The 20,051-nt window shown below is 36.1% G+C and overlaps 3 protein-coding genes across 3 annotated transcripts; 1 reads left to right on the top strand and 2 right to left on the bottom strand.

Annotated features, from left to right (window-relative positions):
- The first annotated feature begins 5,832 nt into the window (after positions 1-5,832).
- Positions 5,833-10,877, top strand: LOC132045746 (uncharacterized). The gene is made up of 3 exons (XM_059436328.1): positions 5,833-6,202; positions 8,612-8,735; positions 10,116-10,877. The coding sequence occupies exons 2-3, from the start codon at positions 8,612-8,614 to the stop codon at positions 10,415-10,417; spliced, it is 426 nt and encodes a 141-aa protein (XP_059292311.1). The 5' UTR covers positions 5,833-6,202; the 3' UTR covers positions 10,418-10,877.
- Positions 7,724-8,237, bottom strand: LOC132045724 (uncharacterized mitochondrial protein AtMg00860-like). The gene is made up of 2 exons (XM_059436298.1): positions 7,897-8,237; positions 7,724-7,841 (listed from the first exon to the last, which is right to left on the bottom strand). The coding sequence occupies exons 1-2, from the start codon at positions 8,235-8,237 to the stop codon at positions 7,724-7,726; spliced, it is 459 nt and encodes a 152-aa protein (XP_059292281.1).
- A 1,288-nt stretch (positions 10,878-12,165) lies between the features above and the next one.
- On the bottom strand, positions 12,166-13,990 carry LOC132045725 (mitochondrial outer membrane protein porin of 34 kDa-like). The gene is made up of 3 exons (XM_059436300.1): positions 13,985-13,990; positions 13,749-13,835; positions 12,166-13,154 (listed from the first exon to the last, which is right to left on the bottom strand). The coding sequence occupies exons 1-3, from the start codon at positions 13,988-13,990 to the stop codon at positions 12,939-12,941; spliced, it is 309 nt and encodes a 102-aa protein (XP_059292283.1). The 3' UTR covers positions 12,166-12,938.
- Positions 13,991-20,051: the final 6,061 nt, after the last annotated feature.

Here is a 20,051-nt window from a genome sequence, read left to right on the forward strand (position 1 = left end):
CATTTTTTTAACGTCCTGTCATTCAAGGTTTCTGCAAAAACTTCTCACACTGCCTTAAATACCAACCTGACTTTTGTCCGGTTATTGCTGGTTTTCCGATCTTACTAGCTTATTTCAGTAAAGGGTCTTATTGCAGCTCAGGCATCCATATCAAACTTATTGCAGCTCAGGCATCCATATCAAACACATTACCGTGTCGATTGTTTCCATCTCGCCTTTGCATTTCTCTCACCCGCTTCCCCCCTTTAGGGGTGTACTTATACCATTATCCATTTATATTTTGCCCCACGTCCTTATTTCCAATCTCAATTAGGCAGCACTTTTATTCCGACGATAAATATCCCAAGTTTTCTCGGAATATTATCTTTATCTTTATCTCCACCTATCTCGGGTGCTTCCTTTGGTATCCCCTCATCATTTCTCTCGTTTATGTCCAGCTTTCGTTCTACACACGAGGAGTCTTATGCTACCTCTATGTCGTACCGGGCACTCCACTCCTATATACTCCTCTTCTCATTTTATAATCCTTTTCTCATTTTCAAAACATATTCTGTTCGTCCACGTTTACCCGTATCATACCAATTATCTCCTAGCACTCCTTCTACCTTGTTTTGCGTCTTCCTATAACTTAGCCTTTCACCGTCCCATCACTTATAGTACCCGTGTCCTCAGTTATACACGTCATAACTTATTACTACACTGTTGCCTCGCTTTCCTCTTATTCCTTCCTTTCATTAACTCCTTCTTTTCACCGACCCAATCCGCCCCGTCCTACGCGACCTCTTATGTTTTCTGCCCGCTCCGCAGACTCTAATTTTCCTTAGATTAATCTAACTTCTCATTTGCCTCTTACGTCTGAATTTGTAAGACTTTCAGAAAACTTCCCAGGGGGTCACCCATCCTAAAATTTCTCCCACTCCAGCACGCTTAACCTTAAGACTTTAATAAAATTGGGTGCGTTAATGCTGATACGATCGCGTCCACCTCACCGCATGACCTTTATCACGTAATCTGGAGTAAGTCGGAATCTGAACATCTTCCAAAACGCCCTCACAACACATCCCACCAGCTGTCTTATCAATACCCTCCTATTCGTCACAATTCTTTTTCCTTCATACTCTTGTCTTAATCATATCACCACTTCCTTTAACTATAATCTCATCATATTCTCTCCTACTTATCGACTCAGGTGGTGCCTTAATATATCACTCGATCCACCTACCAGTCCTTTCTAGGTCATCCTTTGGTATCACCAATCCGTTCCAAATTCCTTATTATCATATCCCCATCGACCTCCTATTTACTATTATCACCAATTCCACCGTTAACTTATTCCTAAAAGGCAGCCATACTCACAGCTCAATCATCTCCCATCGTTACTATTAACGCGACTTTTTCTGAACATATTCCAAACTTATATCCCATTCTTGTATTATTTCTAGAAAAATTTTGGCGGAGTTTCCTCTGTATTCCTTACTATCCCAAAACCTGCACACAGGAAATACCAACAATGCCTCACAGGGCCATCATATACATCATATCATATCATATCATATCATATCGTATCATAGCCACACAGGCTCTCAGCATTCATAAAAGTCTGAAAATAACGGACTTACCTCATATGCTTAACTCGACTACACGTGTTACCCTTTCTTATTTACTTTCCTTTTTTATTTTCAACTTCACATTTCAATCGTACATCAATACCTTACTCGGCATATATCCTTCGTACTTTTGCTTACCTGCGTGCTTTGTAACTCCCAATATCGTCGGTCACCTTCTCCTGTCAATGCCATTCTTCTACTGTAATCACAGGTTAGTGTAAAGAAATCTCATTTCCTATGACTTGGCTCTATGGCACGATCTAAGAGGTGAAAGAAGAGTAACCATCCTAGATGCCTCCGTAGTCTCCTCGTTTATAAATGTGGAGGCTTCACACCATAAACGGGACTCTCGGACACGACTTTCGACAACCCCTAGGACGAGCTGCTCTGATACCAATTTGTCACACCCTAACTTATTAGGGTGTGATGGGCACCCGACCCTTATCTAGGGCCGAGCGAACCCGCGGACTCTCGTAACGTTCATAATCATACTGGGCCCTTGAATCATTATATAAATGCATCATGAAAGATTTTCGGAGGTCAAACATGCTTTACATATTTTTCAAATCAAATCAAGCCTGTAAACGTATGAAATCTGTAATATAATGCATGACGATACATCGGCTTATGGAGCCGCTTACAAACTGACATACTATACACATGACTCTGTCTGCAAAATCTCTAACATGGAACATGATACCATAACATAATACACTGGCTCGGCAGCACTCCGGAGAAAATGGAGCTCGCCAATCCCGCTGGAACATCTTCTACTAACATCTTCAGCTCATCTAGGTGCACCTGCGCGGCATGAAACGCAGCCCCTGAAGAAAGGGGGTCAGTACGGAATATGTACTGAGTATGTAAAGCGGAAATACAATAAGCGGGATCATACTGAAGTATAGAGTACAGAATATCATAAGGCTCGCCTTTGAAAACATATATCATGCATGTCAATGTCATAAAATCATCGTAAAAACATATAGCGTGTCCCGGCCCTCTAGCGAGGGACTCGGTGAGTAAAATCATAATTTACATATAGAAAGTATACATATAACGTGCCCCGGCCCTCTAAGGAGGGCGCGGTAATTAAAATCATCATATGCATGTACATGTAACGTGCCCCGGCCCTCTAGTGAGGGACGCGGTAAAGGGAATCATAATATGCCATCCTGGCCACCACCCCCATATCATCACATCATATAACGTGCCCCGGCCCCGCTAGCAAGGGACGCGGTAAATATAACGTGCCCCGGCCCTCTAGTGAGGGACGCGGTGAACAATGCAATGGAATTGCACGAATACATGCCCTGGCCCGGGACGCAGTGAAGGACATATTGAGGCTGGCACGAGCAGAGTAGTGAGAAACCATATGCACATAAATCATCATCATAGACTCAATGAAGTGAGTAGCCGACGCTCGAAAATCAAAACGGAAATCATGTTAAGTTCTTTAAAAAATAAGTCGTTAGGACTATATCAAAGTAAATCTCGGGCCCCACGGATATGCATCAAACTAATCCGGCCCGCACATGGAAGTTAAAGTTATTATACGTTAGAAGATCATTTTCAAGCATATCGAGGCAATCCGGTTTTGTTTACAAAAGTTACGGACGTTTTTAAACATAAAATCTTTTAGGAACAAAATCCTTTATGCATTATTTGAAACCCAAGCATACATAAGACTTAAGGACTATATGAAGTGTGTCACATTATGAAGCAAATAAGAATCATATACATACTCGGAACGTAAGAGTGGAATTACCCCCAAGGCACAAGTCATGTCATACCTTAGTTACGTCTAAGACATGCCAAGAGGAAAGAGTAAGCCTTACATACCTTAGCCGCTTCCTACGCTAATCCAAACTTAAGTCTCGACTTCTCACGATCTACAATAACGTCATTAGGTATCGAACATTAGTCATAAGCGCTTAAGAATCCAATACCAAATTAACACTTTGTCTACAGAAATTTCGGCAGCATTTCCCCTACAACTTCAACATCCCCGAGAATTCAACTCGGCCAATATCATTAACAACAATACCAACAACCATTCCAACAACATCAATAAATGATTTCAAACGCATTCTAACATTGGTAATTCTTTTACTACATAATTTCAACAACACTCATATATCCAATTCAACCACTTACATTCAAACCAATATTCATGCTCATACGTTCAATTACTAATCCGAAACCATTCAAACAATATTCAAGAACACTTTAAACAATTCATGCAATATTTCAAACAATCCAATTAATGTTCTACTCCACCCGAAACCTCCACAATTGCAATAAGACAACGACAATGCATTTCTTTCTTCCAAGCTCATCAACTACATCAACAATCCACACGTTTACAACGTTATTTCCATTAATACAAGAAGCCACATTAAAATCACAATAACTCCCAAATCAGCTCACATGATTATAGCTCAACTTAGATCATTAAATCTTCATTTTACATCATGGAATTCACAACAACAACAACTACGATATCAAGTAAATTTAATTCATTCTATCTACACCAAGGCGACCCACTCCGCCACACACCCACACACAACATTTCCATTCCCATACGCTACAACACGTCCAAAACATCCATAAAACATGTAAAGGAGGATAGAACCTTACCTTTCCATCCATCTTCTTCTCTCGGCTAGCTTTGGACAAGGCAACAACGGATGATTTTCTTACTCCAACAACCCCTCCACGTCGTAGAGGACCTTCCAATTAGTAGAGAGACAAGGAGAAAATAATTTTCCATGACCAACTTAAAGATCCCATTCGGCCAACCCCTTGGCCGAATGCTTCTCTTCTCTCTTCTTTCCTTTCTCTTGAATTCTCTAGAGTTGAAATAATGAGTTGTGCCTTATATTGTTATTACTCACACATATATATATAAATGTGTAGCACATGGCCGGTCATGTGCCCCTATTTTTCCTCCAATTTTCTAGAATTTTCTTTAAGTGGTCAAAGATGAATATTAGTCTTGCTTCATGACTTGTACCCACATGTACATATACTTGGCTCCCACAAATATGTAGTGTACACATGTGCCATTTCATGGCATGAAAATATTGGCCAAGTTAGGGTGGGGCCCACGGCCACTTCATGAAATATTTTGTTTCCACTCTTAGCCCTTAATTTTTCCTTAATCCAAATTTATCCTTAATGCTCCATACCAATAAAAGATGATCATACAACTTATGCATTCTTAACAAAACCGGAAAAGAAAATGTAACCTTGTCCTTAACTTTCCGCAATTTACTCGGAATATCCAAATGTACAAAATGCGAGGTATAACAGTTAGATATAGAAGTATTATCTCTTCCATCTCAGATTAAACTTAAAAATGATCATTTCTATTTAAAACTGCGTGAAACGGAAGTAAGTTTACTGGTTATATAGGCGGAATGGTTTGGGAGATCCTTTTACTTGTCCCAATTTGTCATCCCGGTGTCTGCACTTCACGGGATTTCATCTACACCCTAGAACATGTTCAAAATCGGTATTTTAAGTCCCTTTGACCATTGACCGAGCTTATGCGACATTAATTAGCTGAGTTGGAAAAAGTGCGTGTTTACATGCAATTGATTGAAAAATTACTAACATAAAATAAAAAAATAAAATGGGAGACACCACCGCCACTGATGTCGACGATACCCCTGCTTCTGCTGCTGCTAACCTCGCCACCCAACAAGTTCTTCTCTACTTCTAGAAGCTGCAATAAGGATTCAGCAAAATTGACCCCGTAATAGACGAGGACTGAAAAATAGTAATTGACACAGAATTTGGGAATTACATGGATACTGGAATTCGATCACATGAACTAAACAAACGGACTACTCAAATGATTGTACAAATTGAATGATTAAAGCTAAATCTCCATTGATGAGCGAGCTTCGAGTTTAGTTTCCTTTTAAGAAAAGAGAGAAGAGAATGAAAGAGGATTGAGAGAGATATTTTGTAGAGAGAAGATTTTAGGAGTTTAGATTGATACTAGATTTTTCATAACCGTTTTTCCCTCCACTCATGTGTATATAATTGGTTGGAGTTGTTATTCACGTTTGTTAGGCCTAAACGAATCTCAGTCGTTGATCATTATTTCTTCTGAGCCGTTAGATGGTGATCCGCGTCACTAGCTCATTTATTCGCTGGCATCATCCTGAGCTTCCACGTGTACAATCAGCTGACCCTTTATTCTCCTAATACCAAAAGCCTAATTCACATTACCAATTTCCCAATCTCACACCCTGACATTACAATCCCTTCCTCTAAAAAAAACCTTGACCTCAAGGTTGTGTTCGAGCAACAAAGGTGGGGAATCAACTGCACATGTAAGACCAGTCCTCCCAAGTGGCTTCCTCAGGCCCCAAATTTGACCATTGGACCAAAACTTGAACAACAGCGGGATTGTTGACTTTAACGATGGGCCGTTGCAAATTAGCTAAAGGTTCTAGCAAAACACCTCCGGTGCCGTCGCAAGCTGGTGGTTGTTGTTGAGGAGTGATGCTAGGCCCCACACGACGCTTCAACTGAGAAACGTGGAACACCGGGTGGATCTGAGACCTCGGTGGCAGCTCTAGACGGTAAGCAACTCTTCCAACCTTCTCTATAACCTTGTAAGGCCCGTAGTACTTAGCGCTGAGCTTGAGGTTTCGCCAAACCTCAACCGATGACTATCGATACGATTGTAGCTTTAAGTAAACTAAGTCATCTGGTTGTAGAGTACGTTTTGACCTATTCTTGTCAGCATAAAATTTCATGCGAGCCTGAGCAACATGTAAATTGTCTTTTAATTATTGAAGTAGTTGTTGTCCATGAGCAATATAAGCTCCAGCTTGGGTGTTGCTAGGGTTAGTTAATAACCCCATGGGAATCTGAGGGGGAGGAAAACCATAAAGGTCTTCATATGGAGTAGCCTCTAAAGCACTGTGGTGGTTGGTGTTATACCACCACTCTGCAAGTGGAAGATATTTCAACCAGTCCTTAGGCTTAGAGAACACCATGGCCCTTAAGTAGGTTTCTAAACAACGATTGAGTCTTTCAGTCTGCCTATCCGATTGTGGGTGATAGGTTGTAGTCATGTTCAGTTTGGTACCCAGTGATCTAAACAATTGCTGCCAAAATTAACTTGTGAAGATGGAATCTCTATCTGTCACTATGTATTTAGGCAACCCATGTAGTCTGTAAATTTCCCTTAGGAATAACTCAGAGCAACTTCTTGAGCAGTGTAAGGGTGCTTAAGAGCCAAAAAATGACTATACTTGGTCAGCCTGTCAACCACCACTAATATGGAATTTTTATGATTAGAAGAAGGTAAACCCTCAATAAAGTCCATACCAGTATCTTGCTAAGGCTTGTTTGGTATTGGTAAGGGTTGAAACAACCCTGGGTATTGGACATTCTTATTTTTAACTCTTTGGCAAATATGACATTCTGCCACCCCTTGAAAAATCTCAGTCCTCATGTTAGGCCAATATAAAATCATTCTAATCCTCTTGTAAGTAGCTTGTTGCCTTGAATGGCCACCTAGAGGATATTAGTGCATAACCTCTAATATTTTCTTCCTCAATTCAGTCCCTTTGCCCACATATATCTTCTGTTCACATCTAATAATGCCTTGGTGGAGTGAATACTTAGCCTGGTGATGAGTGTCAGTGATCAATGCAGTCAGTAACTGTAGAGCTTCTGCATCATGTTCATAGCTCTTAATCACCTCTTCCATCCAAGTAGGCTCAGCAATAGTGATTGCATAACCACTACCTTCCTCTCCTTGTCTCCTGGATAGGGCATTAGGCACCCTATTCTGAGTGCACTTCTTGTACTGAACCTCATAATCCAATCCCATCAACTTAGTCAACCCCTTCTGCAGCAGTGTCGTGGTTACTCTTTGTTCAAGCAAATATTTGAGGCTATGATGATTAGTTCTGATTATAAAATGCCTAACCATCAAATAGTGTCTCCATTTTTCTACTGCAGATAGAACTGCTACATATTCTTTCTCATTGGTTGACAATCCACAATGTCTAGGAGCCAGGGTCTTGCTAAAGAAGGTTATAGGGCTGCCTTCTTGCATCAATATTGCACGAATTCCTTTAGAACAAGCATCAGTTTCCACAATAAAGGGTTTTGTGATCTGCTAGGGCCAAAACTGGGGCAGTAGACATGACCTTCTTCAGCTCTTCAAAAGCTTCTTCTGGTTCTGGTCCTCCTTTGGAAGGAATTCTTCTTAAGTAAATTAGTAAGAGGTTTGCTAATCCACCTATAGTTCTGAACAAACCTTCTGTAATACCCTGTTAACCCCAAGAATCCCCTCAATGCCTTAAGGGACCTAAGACTAGGCCATGACACCATAACTTCAGTTTTTGTAGGATCAGTAGCTACAACTTCTACAGTTATGATGTGACCCAAATACTCCACTTTTCTTTGACTAAATGAACATTTGGACCTCTTAGCATACAATTGTTCCTTCCTCAGTATCTTCAGTACTTTCTCCCAATGAATTACATGCTCCTGTACCGTGGTACTATATACTAAAATATCATCAAAGAACGCAAGAACAAAGTCCCTTAAGTGTTTCTGAAACGTTGATTCATTAAACTTTGGAATGTGGCTGGGCATTTGTTAAGCCAAATGGCATAACCTTGAATTCATAGTGGCCCAAATGAGTCCTAAAGGCAGTTTTTGAGATGTCATTTTCATTAATCTATATCTGGTGGTAACCTGCCCTTGGATCAATTTTTGAGAATATGGCTAGCCTATGTAGTTCATCTAAAAGATCATCCACTAATGGTATAGGGAATTTATCATTCATAGTCATCTTGTTTAACTCCCTATAGTCCATACAAAATCTCCTAGTACCATCCTTCTTCTTCACCAATAAAACAGGGGATGAAAAGGGGGAATGACTTGGCTGAATTATCCCATTACTCGACATATCTTTAACTTGCTTTTCTATTTCATTTTCTGAAAAAAAGTTGTACATGTATGGCCAGATGCTAACTGGTACTGAATCTAGTTTTAGGGGTATGAAATGGTCATGGCTTCTCTATGGTGGTAATGATGTAGGCTCCAAAAACACATCAGCATGCTCCTTCAGTGTTTTGGTTATTGCTTCAGGTACTACTGTATTTTCTTTTACTTCTTCTGTTGAGATGGTAAACAGATGCATCCAAAAGACTCTATTGTTCTTCAACAGTTGATTAACACTGATAGCTGTCATACTCTTTAAAGTGGCCTATTGATTCATTCCTTTGAACCTCACTCTTTTCCCATTATGAGTGACCTGAGCCTCATTAGCCACAAAGTCCAGTAATACTGTGTTGTGATTTCTCATCCAATCACCTCCCAATATCATATCATATGCTCCCAAATTCAGTAATCTCACAGTATCCTCAAACTGAATTCCATGTGTTTTCCATTTAAGGTTTGATATATGATAGCTCATTACCAAACTTCCATCTACTATGGTCACCCTCATTGGACTAAATTGCCTAATAACACACCCCATTCCTTTAGCAGTTTCCAAATCCAAAAAGCTATGAGTGCTTCCTGAATCAAGCAGGACATATAACACATTCTTCTTTGCTTCACCATTCAATCTGATAGTATTGGATATTTCAGTTCATGGTAGTGCATGCAAGCTAATAGCCTCATCTATCACTTCTTCTTGAAATTCCATCATAGCACCTATTTCTTCATTCATAGGTTCACCTACTTCTAACTCTTGTTGTTCTTCAGCTGCAGTAATGGAATTGAGTTGTTTAGTCTTACACTGATGACCATATGAATATTTGTCTCCACACTTGTAGCATAGGCCTTGGGATCTTCTAGATTCTAACAACTTATTGCCAGAGATTCCAGAACTTGTCCCCTCTTTATTGTTAGTCACAGGTCCTCTAGTACTGTTGTAATCATTCTGAGTACTGTATTGATTGGTTCCTCTCCCCCAAGATGCTTTGTTCTTCCTGTTTGATACTTCCAGCACTTTTTCTTGGTGTCTAGCCTTGTCCATAGCTTGACTCAGGGTATAAGGATCAAGCAATTTGATTGTGTGCCTAATGTCCTCCTTCAGCCCCTCTACAAAGAAACCTAGAAAAAGTTCTTCTGGAATTGTAGGATTTCTCATGAGTACCCAAGACTTTAGATCCTCAAATTTCTCTAAATAATTATTCACTGACCCTTTCTGTTCAATCCTCTTAAATTATCCCAAGAGATTCAAGGGACTGTTAGCAGAATCTGAGAACCTCTTACACTGTTCCTCAACAAATTCAGTCCACCTAACTGTTCTTCCTTTGGTTAACTGGTAAGAGAAAAACCATGACTCAGCCCTTCTATTCAAATGTAACACTGCCATTTCCATCTTATCTTATGGATCCTCAACATGATGATATTTAAAATACCTGTCACATTTTCTCAACTATGATTGGGGGTCACCATCTTCAAAATATGGAAATTCAATTTTGTGAGTGTGATTGTTTGCATGGTTTCTTACTGCAGGTGCTAATACAGTGTTATCTGCTCTAGGTCTACTACTAGAACCACTCGATTGCACATTCATCCTTGGTGGACCACTAAGTATCCCATCTTGTGGAGGAAGGAGCCTCTCCATCATCATATCAAGCTTCCTTCCCAACTCATCAATCTTCGCATCTGTGGCTTCTGATTTCTTACTAGTTTTAGCCATGTGGCTCTGTAATTGTGCTTCTACTTTTTTTACATTTTCCTCCATTGATTTACACCTAGTTTCTATAATTGTCATTATAGAATTCTTCTTGTTTAGGGCCAGGATTGTGCTTTGATACCAATTGTAATATACGAGGACTGAAAAATAGTTATTGACACAGAATTTGGGAATTATATTGATACTGAAATTCGATCACATGAACTACACAAATGATCTACTAAAATGATTGTACAAATTGAATGATTAAAGCTAAATCTCCATTGATGAGCTTGAGCTTTGAGTTCAGTTACCTGCAAGAAAAGAAAGAAGAGAATGAGAAAGGATTTAGATAGATATTTTGTAGAGAGAAGATTTTAGGAGTTTAGATTGATTCCAGATTTTCCATAATCGCTTTTCCCTCCACTCGTGTATATAATTGGTTGAAGTTGTTATTCACGTTTGTTAGGCCCAAACGAATCTCAGTTGTTGATCAGTATTCCTTCTGAGTCATTAGATGGTGATCCGCGTCACTAGCTCATTTATTCGCTGGCATCATCCTGAGCTTCCACGTGTACACTCAGCTGACCCCTTATTCTCCTAATACCAAAACCCTAATTCAATTTCCCAATCTCACACCTCGACATTACAGACCCACTTCCAATAGTTGCAAGTCGGATACTGAGGAGCTTGATGGTGGCATATATGATGATTTTGGTAAGTGGGAGAGCAAATATTGTTCGAGTCCTTGATTTCAATCTATTTTCTCTACAAAACCAGCTCCATGAATCTAAAAACTTGATCTCTCTCTTCTTCGCTGTTGGATTCGATTTTCCTCGGCGGAGCTATTATCAGAAAAAAAAAAAAAATGGCTTAAGATTTGCAAAATATCATTTCTAGCCACTTTCAATTTTTCATATCAAAATTAAATTTTTAAATGGAAATAGTGAATAAAAATGTTTTTTAGTAGATGAATATAAAAAAAATGACGTGGCCAATGATGTGGCTTTAATTTTCTAACGTCGCTATGATGTGTCATCCATGTTAGAGCAAGTGAGGCACACGTAGGGATAGAGGGGTTTAAAATACCTATTTTGAACAGGTTTAGGGGTCTAGGTCCCGTGAAGTACAGACACCGGGATGACAAATCGGGACAAGTAAAAGAGTCTCCCAAGCCATTTCGCATATTATATATTGTCGTACTATACAGTGTATATTCCACAACCAAATCGACACTAATACATGCACATTTTACCTTATGCTAATATTATATACATCGAGAAATAAATAGCTCGCACAAACTCCCTTTCCAAAAAAAATCATCACACCAAGTACGACACTTAAATTATTAGATTCGTTGCTAAAATATCAGTATTAAATTCGAAACTCCCGGCAGATGACCAGGAGTCCGGCGCCTAAATGGCACATTTTTGGATAAAAAATTCCAAACAAGGTCCTGGGCTACATGATAAACCAAAACGGGTAGGGCTATATATATATATATATATATAATGGGGTAAATCGTGTAGGGCTACACGATAAACCAAAATTGGGTTTATCGTGCAGCCCAGGATCCCTTTTGGAATTTTTGGTACAAAAAAGTCCCATTTAGGCGCCGGACTCATATGGCCGGCCCCCCCCCCCCCCCCCCCAAAAAAAAAGGAAAGAATCGGTTAGGTTGGCATGAATGACAGAAGTCAATAAACATAGAAAGCAAAAATTAAAGGCATATATCAAAGTGAAAACCCAAGGGCACTAGAGCAACAACGGCTAGCCAAAAGCATACTCCTTCCATTTGATTTGACTAGATACGAAGTTTTAAAAAATAGAAAAACTTGAATATTCTTAAACTAGAGATATATATTATCCGGAAAGTATTCTTTAAAACTCAGTGATTGTAAAAATGTACTCACTAGCCTATGGGTGGAGAACCAAGGCCAGTCCAAACTTGGCACTTACCGCAGTAGCTCAGGTGTCCACTTCTCCCGAAATGGTGATAAAAGGCGAGTTTGGACCCAAGGGTAATCGGATCAGCGCATTTGCCTTGCCAAGGCTATTAACCTTTGCCTTCAAAGTGAGCAAATCAAACGGATCTTCGAGCGAATCAAATTTATATTGATACTGAATTCCGACAGTAATGGCATTCTCATTGCTAGAGAAGCTATGGGTCACCTCAGCGCCAACACCAGTCTGGGTCAGGGGATTGTATATGTGGTAGAATGATGCGCTCAGAGCGTCTCCCTTGTCGTTCTTCTTCTTCTTTTTTTTTTTTTTCACCATACATTGAAAAGCAATCTAATTAATAATTAACTTGATTAAGCATTAATTCCAGAAAAACCAACATTTTGCATCGGCAGAATACATAGACAAAGACCTTAACTTGGCCTCAACTAACAACTAAACACTCCAACTTTGAGAATGTACATATTTAGACACCTCAACTCATCCCCACCCACTTTGTCTCGTGGACACCCGACGCTGACGTGACACATAAATTTTGGAGGTATCTAGATGATCATTTTGTAAGTTGGAGTTATCAACTAACGTAGTGGAGACAATCTTGGATCGTTCAACTGACAGTAAAGGCTAAGTTTAAGTGTCTATTTATGTATTCTGCCTTTTGCATCAAATTTAATAACAATGGTGTGGAAATAAATAACTCACAGATTCAAAGAAGCAATGAGGTCTGTATTTTTGAAGCTGAAGCCTGCATTGCACTTGGTGATAGCTCCCGCGTTGGTGTCAAAGGATAGATCAGTTCCCAGAGAGACAAGATTAGTTCCCACAACACCAGAAAAGTCGACAATGGGTTTAGCTGTCAACAACCCAAGACTGGTACTAATCCCAGCATAGTCATGCAAATATTCAACTTCTAGCTGTCATGACGAAAACAAAAGTAGAATAAAATAAGTGCATCGACATTTGATAGCAAATACTCCCTATGTTCCAATTTATGTGATATAGTTTGACTCGTCGGCACAGAGTTTAAGAATAAAGGAAGACTTTTGAAACTTGTAGTCTGAAACAAGCCATAGACATTTGTGTGACTGTAAATCATTTCATTTAAAGTAAAAGGAGAAATTGTAAATTAAATTATTTCTAAATATAGAAATGTACCATTCTTTTTAGGACAAATTATAAAGGAAAGTTTATCATATAAATTGGTACTGAAGTAGTCACTACTAAAAAATCTCTATTTTCCTACTGAAAAAAATTCAATGGCTATTTCCCACTGAATGTTGGTGCGGAAAACTTAAATAGTAGTGTTTTCACACGGAAAAAAGTAGAAAGTTTACCAGCGTTTCAATGAGAACCTGTTTCCACCATGCGTTTTCCCAGTGAGTTGGTTCAGTGGAAATGAAGCGAGAAAAACATTTTTTATAACACAAATTTTTCACTGAATATCGGTGGGAAAAATCTCTATTTCTAGTATTGAGTTTAGCTTAAAGGGATACACTTGTTTAATTTACCTTTGCAGAACTTAGATCAGGAGTTTTGAAGCTAAGAATTGCCTTCAATCCAGGAGCAGCTTCGTCAACCGTAACACTAGCCAAAAACTACCCATTGGAGACAAATTCAAGTCAAATGAAGAGATTTATGATCACACATCCATCCCAGTAAGAAAAATGCTATAGAAAAAAGTACATTGGAAGCACAGAAGAAGACACCACAAGAGTAATCCGGTAAGGGGACATAAAAAGAGTACTCGCATTTGAGTTCGTGTCTACTTTAATATCTGTTGTGACATTATTGTTCTTCAATAGAGTGTTGACATCAGCCAGATACACATGAGTCCGGAACCAAAATGACTCAATAAAAAACCAATTGAGCCAAAATACTCCAACAAAAAAAAGGGTTACCAAAGCTTTTTTATGCGTTACGTAAAAAGGTGTTAACGTCCTCCGTTAACATTCGTTACCCGAGCTTTAAAAAAAAAAAAAAAAAAAAAGGAACCTTGCATAACGCAGCAAATAGATGCGTTATGCAAAGGCAAATTTTTCCAAACTAATCCACGGTCTAAGAATAGACTAAGGCATCACCTTATATACTCCCTCCGTTTTAATTTATGTGAACCTATTTGAATGGGTACAGAGTTTAAGGAAAAAAAAGACTTTTGAACTTGTGCCGTAAAATAAGGCACATATATTTTGCGTGGCTATAAATCATTGCATAAAAGTAAAATATTTTCAAATATGGAAAGGAGTCATTCTTTTTTGCATGGATTAAAAATGAAATAGGTTCACATAAATTGAAACGGAAGGAGTATTAATGAAGGTTTGTCGTGTCTATTTGCTTTGCATCATTAATGAGCTAAGTTTTATATTTATTGATTGTCTTAAAAAAGATCATATATATTTTCTAAAAAAATACAGGCTTATCCCCTCGTATTAATTTACGTGTCTTACTTTTCTTTCTAAAAAATAATTATAATCATTTCTAAGACAACCAAAAATATAACACTTAGCTTATGCTTAGAAAAATATAATATCCCTCGTATTAATTTAAATATCTTACTTTTTTTTATAAAAAAATAGTTATACTTATTTATAAGATAACCAAACATATAAGTTATACTTACTTATGCTTAAGAAAATAATAACATCTCTATATCATTTTAAGTGTTTTATACTTCTTTTTAGAATATAATTATAATTACTTTCTAAGACAACCAAAAAAGAGACTTAGCTTATGAAAAATAATATCCCCTCCGTATTAATTAAGTGTCTTACTATTTTTTTTTTAGAAATAATTATAATTAGTTTTTAAGGCAACAAAAAATGTAATATTCAGAAATAATTATAATCATTTCTAAGATAATAAAATTATAATACCTAGCATATGCTTAGGAAAAACAATATCCTTTCTGTATCAATTTAAGTGTCTTACTTTCTTTTATAGAAAATAATTGTAGATTTTTTTAAAAAAATTTTAAGACAACCAAATATATAAGATTTAGCTTATGCTTGCGAAAAAAAAACATCCCATTCGTATCAATTTAATTGTTTTGCTTTTCTTTTTAGAAAATAATTTAATCATTTTTTAAAACAACCAAAGATATAAGATTTAGAAAATAATCATAATCATTTTCTATGACAACAAGAAATATAACACTTAGCTTATGATCCAAAATAATATCCCCTTCATATCAATTTTAGTGTCTTACATTTTTATAAAAATAATTATTATTAATTTTTAAGATAACCAAACATATAAAATTAGGCTAGAAAATAATTTAATCATTTTTTAAAACAACCGAAGATATAAGATTTAGAAAACAATCATAATCATTTTCTATGACAACAAGAAATATAACACTTAGCTTATGCTTCGAAACAATATCCCCTTCATGTCAATTTAAGTGTCTTACATTTTTATAAAAATAATTATAATTAATTTTTAAGATAACCAAACATATAAAATTAGCTTATGCCTACGAAAAAAATATCCCAAATTTGTATCAATTGAAGTGTCTTGCTTTTCTTTTTAAAAATGTAATCTAATCATTTTTTAAATCAACCGATGATATAAGATTTAGAAAATAATTATTATCATTTTCTATGACAACAAAAAAATATAACATTTAACTTATGCTTCGAAAAAATAATATCCCTCCGTGCCAATTTAAGCGTGTTACATTTTTTATAAGAAAATAATTATAATTATCTTCGTATCAATTTAAGCGGCTGATATTTATTTTTAGAAAATAATTATAATCATTTTCTAAGACAGCCAAAAATAATACTTAGCTTATGCTTACAAAAAATAACTTCCCCTCTTTATTAATTTAAGTGTCTTAGGCAACCGAAAAAATAATATTTAGAAAAGAATTATAATCATTTTCTAAGACAACAAAATTATACTCCCTCTGTTTCAATCTATGTGAATCTATTTCCTTTTTAATCCGTGTCAAAATGAATGACCTCCTTCCTAATTTGGAAACAAATTCACTTTATGAATTGATTTACTGCCACACAAATATTCAAGATTTATTTTGAACCACAAATTTCAAAAGTCTTCACTCTTTTTTAAATATCTTGCCCAGTCAAATAGGTTCACATAAATTGAAACAGAGGGAGTAATACTTACAATGATGCCATTTGTCAGAAAGTTGGCAAAAAAAATTATAATATAACAATCTTGTTAATTGGATTCACATAGCGCATCTATTTACTGCGCTATGCAAGTTTTTTTTTTTTTTTTTTTTTTTAAAGCTCGGGTAACGAATGTTAACGGGGGACGTTAACATCTTTTTATATAACACATAAAAAAGGTGCGTTAAAGGTATTTTGGTGTCTCTTTTTTTCTTAGGATATTTTGGTTTAATTGATTTTTTATCGGATCATTTTGGTTCCGGACTCGATACACATCATCTTTCTTCAGTCCCAATACTGTCGTAGCCTACACAAGACAAAAAGGTGTGCATACATTCATTACCACGTACCTAATGCAAATATTGTTAATATGGAAACCAAAAATGATACTCCCTCCATCCCATTTTAAGTGTCTTATTTTTCTTTTTGGTCTTCTCCGAAAAGAGTGTCTCTTCCTATATTTAATAAGTTGACAATTCAAACCTCTTACATTGCAAGTTTAAAACCACAAAATTTAAAAGATAGTTTAGTACATTACACACATTTTTAATTTAGGACCATAGAATCCAAAAGTCTTTTTTTATTCCTTAAAACTTTGTGTTCAGTCAAATTAAGACACTTAAATTGGGATGAATGAAGTACTAAGAAACAACTACTGCATTTAATATTGACATTATTTGGTAGAATCATATATGTTATGTCTAATTTTAGACTACGTGTCAAGAATAATTTAAAAAATCCATAATACAATTGTCCAACAACATCAACAAACCCAGTGTAATTCCACAAGTGAGATCTGGGGAGGGTAGGATACACAGACCTTATCTCTACCTGTATGGGATAGAGAGTCAGTTTCCGATAGACCCTCGGCTCAAAAAAGTGCGATCAAAGAAGGATGGATATAATTGCCATATAATCAAAAACGGGAAGAAGGAATTTTTTTTTTTTTTATGTTAATTCATATTTAGGTAAAATGACGACCACAACTCCGCCAGTCTCAAAGAAGTTGAGGTCATATATAGTCAAAAATTTCTTTCACCCAACAGCCAACAATAACAGCATACCCAGTGTTATCTAACAAGTGGGGTCTGAGGAGGGTGGTGTGTACTCATGTGAAGATAGAAAGGTTATTTTCGATAGACCCTCAGCTCAAGCAAACATATTAAAATCAAGTAAGGAAAGAAAATATAATAATTGAGAAGTTATGCTAAAAATAAAGGAGAAGGAGAACAGTTAGTAGCAACAGCACACACTTGCACACAGAAAAGAACCCCATCTAAATCAGGATTAAAAAAAAACAGATAGGCAGCAAACTAAGGAGAAAACTCACAGTATGAGAATAGGCAGCAATTTTGAATTTGTATTCAGTCTGGTAGTCCCCGTACAAAAGATCTGTTCAACGCAAAAAACTAAAACATCACCACCAACTATAAACAACAAATTAATAAATCAAAAAACTAAAACATCACCACCAACTATAAACAACAAATTAATAAATCAAAAAACAAAATCACCACTGTATTTCGCCTATCGGCCAACAAAATTTCAATTAAAAAACTTCAGATACATGCAACGAGCACCAGTTACCTTAAACACGTACTAATTTATATGTATATACAAATTCATTACAAATATACAGATATACATTTACTAAAATGCATACTGAATTAGCTAAAACTCGAACGATATATACTATTTTCTCTGTCCCAATTTTTGTCATAATTTGAATTTCAGAAGTCAAACTTCTTAATTTTGATCATGAATTCAGGCATAAAAATCCTTAAAAAACATATCAAAAAATCACACTGAAAAAAAAAAACTCATTTGGCTAAAGCACACTGACTCAACCCAAACTCGGTCTATATATACTAAAATATTCTAGATCCATCTCTACACTGAATTAGCTCGAAATCGAACTATATATAAAAAAGTTAAATTCAGATATATACATACATATAAGTCACTTTATAATATTAGTTAGAAAATTTCACACATTTTTTTTATCCTAGTTGTCACAAGCATATGTATTTTACACGCACACAAGCACACACATTAAATTGTACAACCACACACTTTTCAAAACACATACATACCTACATATACATATATATAGTCACTTTGTAATATATTAATATTAGTAAGAAAAAGTGACATTTATCCTACCACAAGCAATGTATTTTACACACACATATAGATAGTGTTGTACTCATTTTTGATTTGCCTAAACTACCCCAACACACTACATTGCCAACACTTCAATAACTTTTTACTAGTGGAAATTTAAAAAAATCATTGATTTATTAAATCTGCAGGCAACTCGGAATATAAGAAAACAAGGGTCTTTCTAGAAAAGAAGGGGACCAGGTGAAGAGAGAAAATAAAGTGGATTCTATATTTTAGGGAGAAATACAAACATATCAATTTTATTAAAGTGTTGGCAATGTAATGATAGGGGTATTTTAGGCAATCAAAAGTGAGTATATTGCTAACCTATTAGCTTTATTTAGCAAGATCATTTATATCTATTTTATTATAAAAGCATGAATATACAAGGCGAACTATTGATTGACTATATATGTACGTATAATTATTAATCAACTGAACATCAATGTGCAATTATTAATGTGGTAGGCACATTTGTAGAAACCAGTATATATATACACACGTAAAGTAGGAAAATAGAACAAAAAAAAAAAAAAGTAGGAAGAAAAACGAACCTCGAGCTATTTTGCCGATATCGGAGTAAAGTCCAGGTCCTTTGCGCATTATTTTGAATCTAAAATCGAAAATAATAAATAAATGGACAGAAATAAAAGTTCTGTAGCTATGAAGCACAAAGAGTAGAAAAGAAAAAAAAAAGGTTTGGTCCTATATATATATATATATATATATATTAAATGCAAATAAAAGCCGATTTTTAATTTCTTTGGGAACAAAATAGTGGAGGACATGTATTGTTCAACACGTTACGCGATTTGTTTTATTCAAAACCTGTTTTTAGATTTTAATAAATTTATAGATTATAAAACAATGTCAATTACATTAAGAACCTGTTGTAACATAATATGTTTACTTATATAAAGTCAAAAAATAAATTATATTGCATTATTAGATACTAATAGACAGTGGTGTAGCCAAAAAATTTCGGAAGAGTGTTCAAACTTTGGATAAAGAAAAAAGAATTCAACGAACGGGTGCACCCATTTTTTTTTTTATGACGGTATCTCTAATTGATCTACAGTTCTTCTCGATTAGGTTGACTTTGAGAAATTGAACTTGTTTTTGGTACTTTTTAATAAAAAAAAATCTCAACTTCTAACTGGAATACTAGTCAAGCGCATCACATGTATTATAGATAGGAATACTACTGTTCACACATGTATCTAAAACATAGCATTCTGAGAATAAATATTGATCAGAGGTGCAAACCATTTCAAGGGAAAATGAAGTCCAGAGATCATTTATTTGTGCAGTGCCTATTTACTCAGACTCTATGGCAAAGACTCATGTGTTCGATAAACAGACTTTACTACAAAGCTGATACATGGGACAAACACTTAGCTGGATCATTGTTAAGGCTAAAAGCCCGTTTGGCCTAGCGGTTTTGAAGCCAAAAGAGCTTTTTTCTTATTTAGAAAAAAGCACTTTTTTGAATATTTGAGGTGTTTGACCAATTAGTAA

This window comes from Lycium ferocissimum, unplaced genomic scaffold, assembly GCF_029784015.1.
Source record: "Lycium ferocissimum isolate CSIRO_LF1 unplaced genomic scaffold, AGI_CSIRO_Lferr_CH_V1 ctg78, whole genome shotgun sequence".
Taxonomy (NCBI): domain Eukaryota; kingdom Viridiplantae; phylum Streptophyta; class Magnoliopsida; order Solanales; family Solanaceae; genus Lycium; species Lycium ferocissimum.

What these genes read in the sequence shown, in the direction of transcription:
- LOC132045746 (XM_059436328.1), top strand. Translation starts at nt 8,612, where the DNA reads ATGCTAACTGGTACTGAATCTAGTTTTAGGGGTATGAAATGGTCATGG. An exon ending in TGTTTTGGTTATTGCTTCAG is followed by an intron (nt 8,736 to 10,115) that starts GTACTACTGTAT and finishes TTCTTACTGCAG; the next exon opens with GTGCTAATACAGTGTTATCT.
- LOC132045724 (XM_059436298.1), bottom strand. Translation starts at nt 8,237, where the DNA reads ATGCCCAGCCACATTCCAAAGTTTAATGAATCAACGTTTCAGAAACAC. An exon ending in TTAACAGGGTATTACAGAAG is followed by an intron (nt 7,842 to 7,896) that starts GTTTGTTCAGAA and finishes TTACTTAAGAAG; the next exon opens with AATTCCTTCCAAAGGAGGAC.
- LOC132045725 (XM_059436300.1), bottom strand. An exon ending in CTGATCTAAGTTCTGCAAAG is followed by an intron (nt 13,155 to 13,748) that starts GTAAATTAAACA and finishes TCGTCATGACAG; the next exon opens with CTAGAAGTTGAATATTTGCA.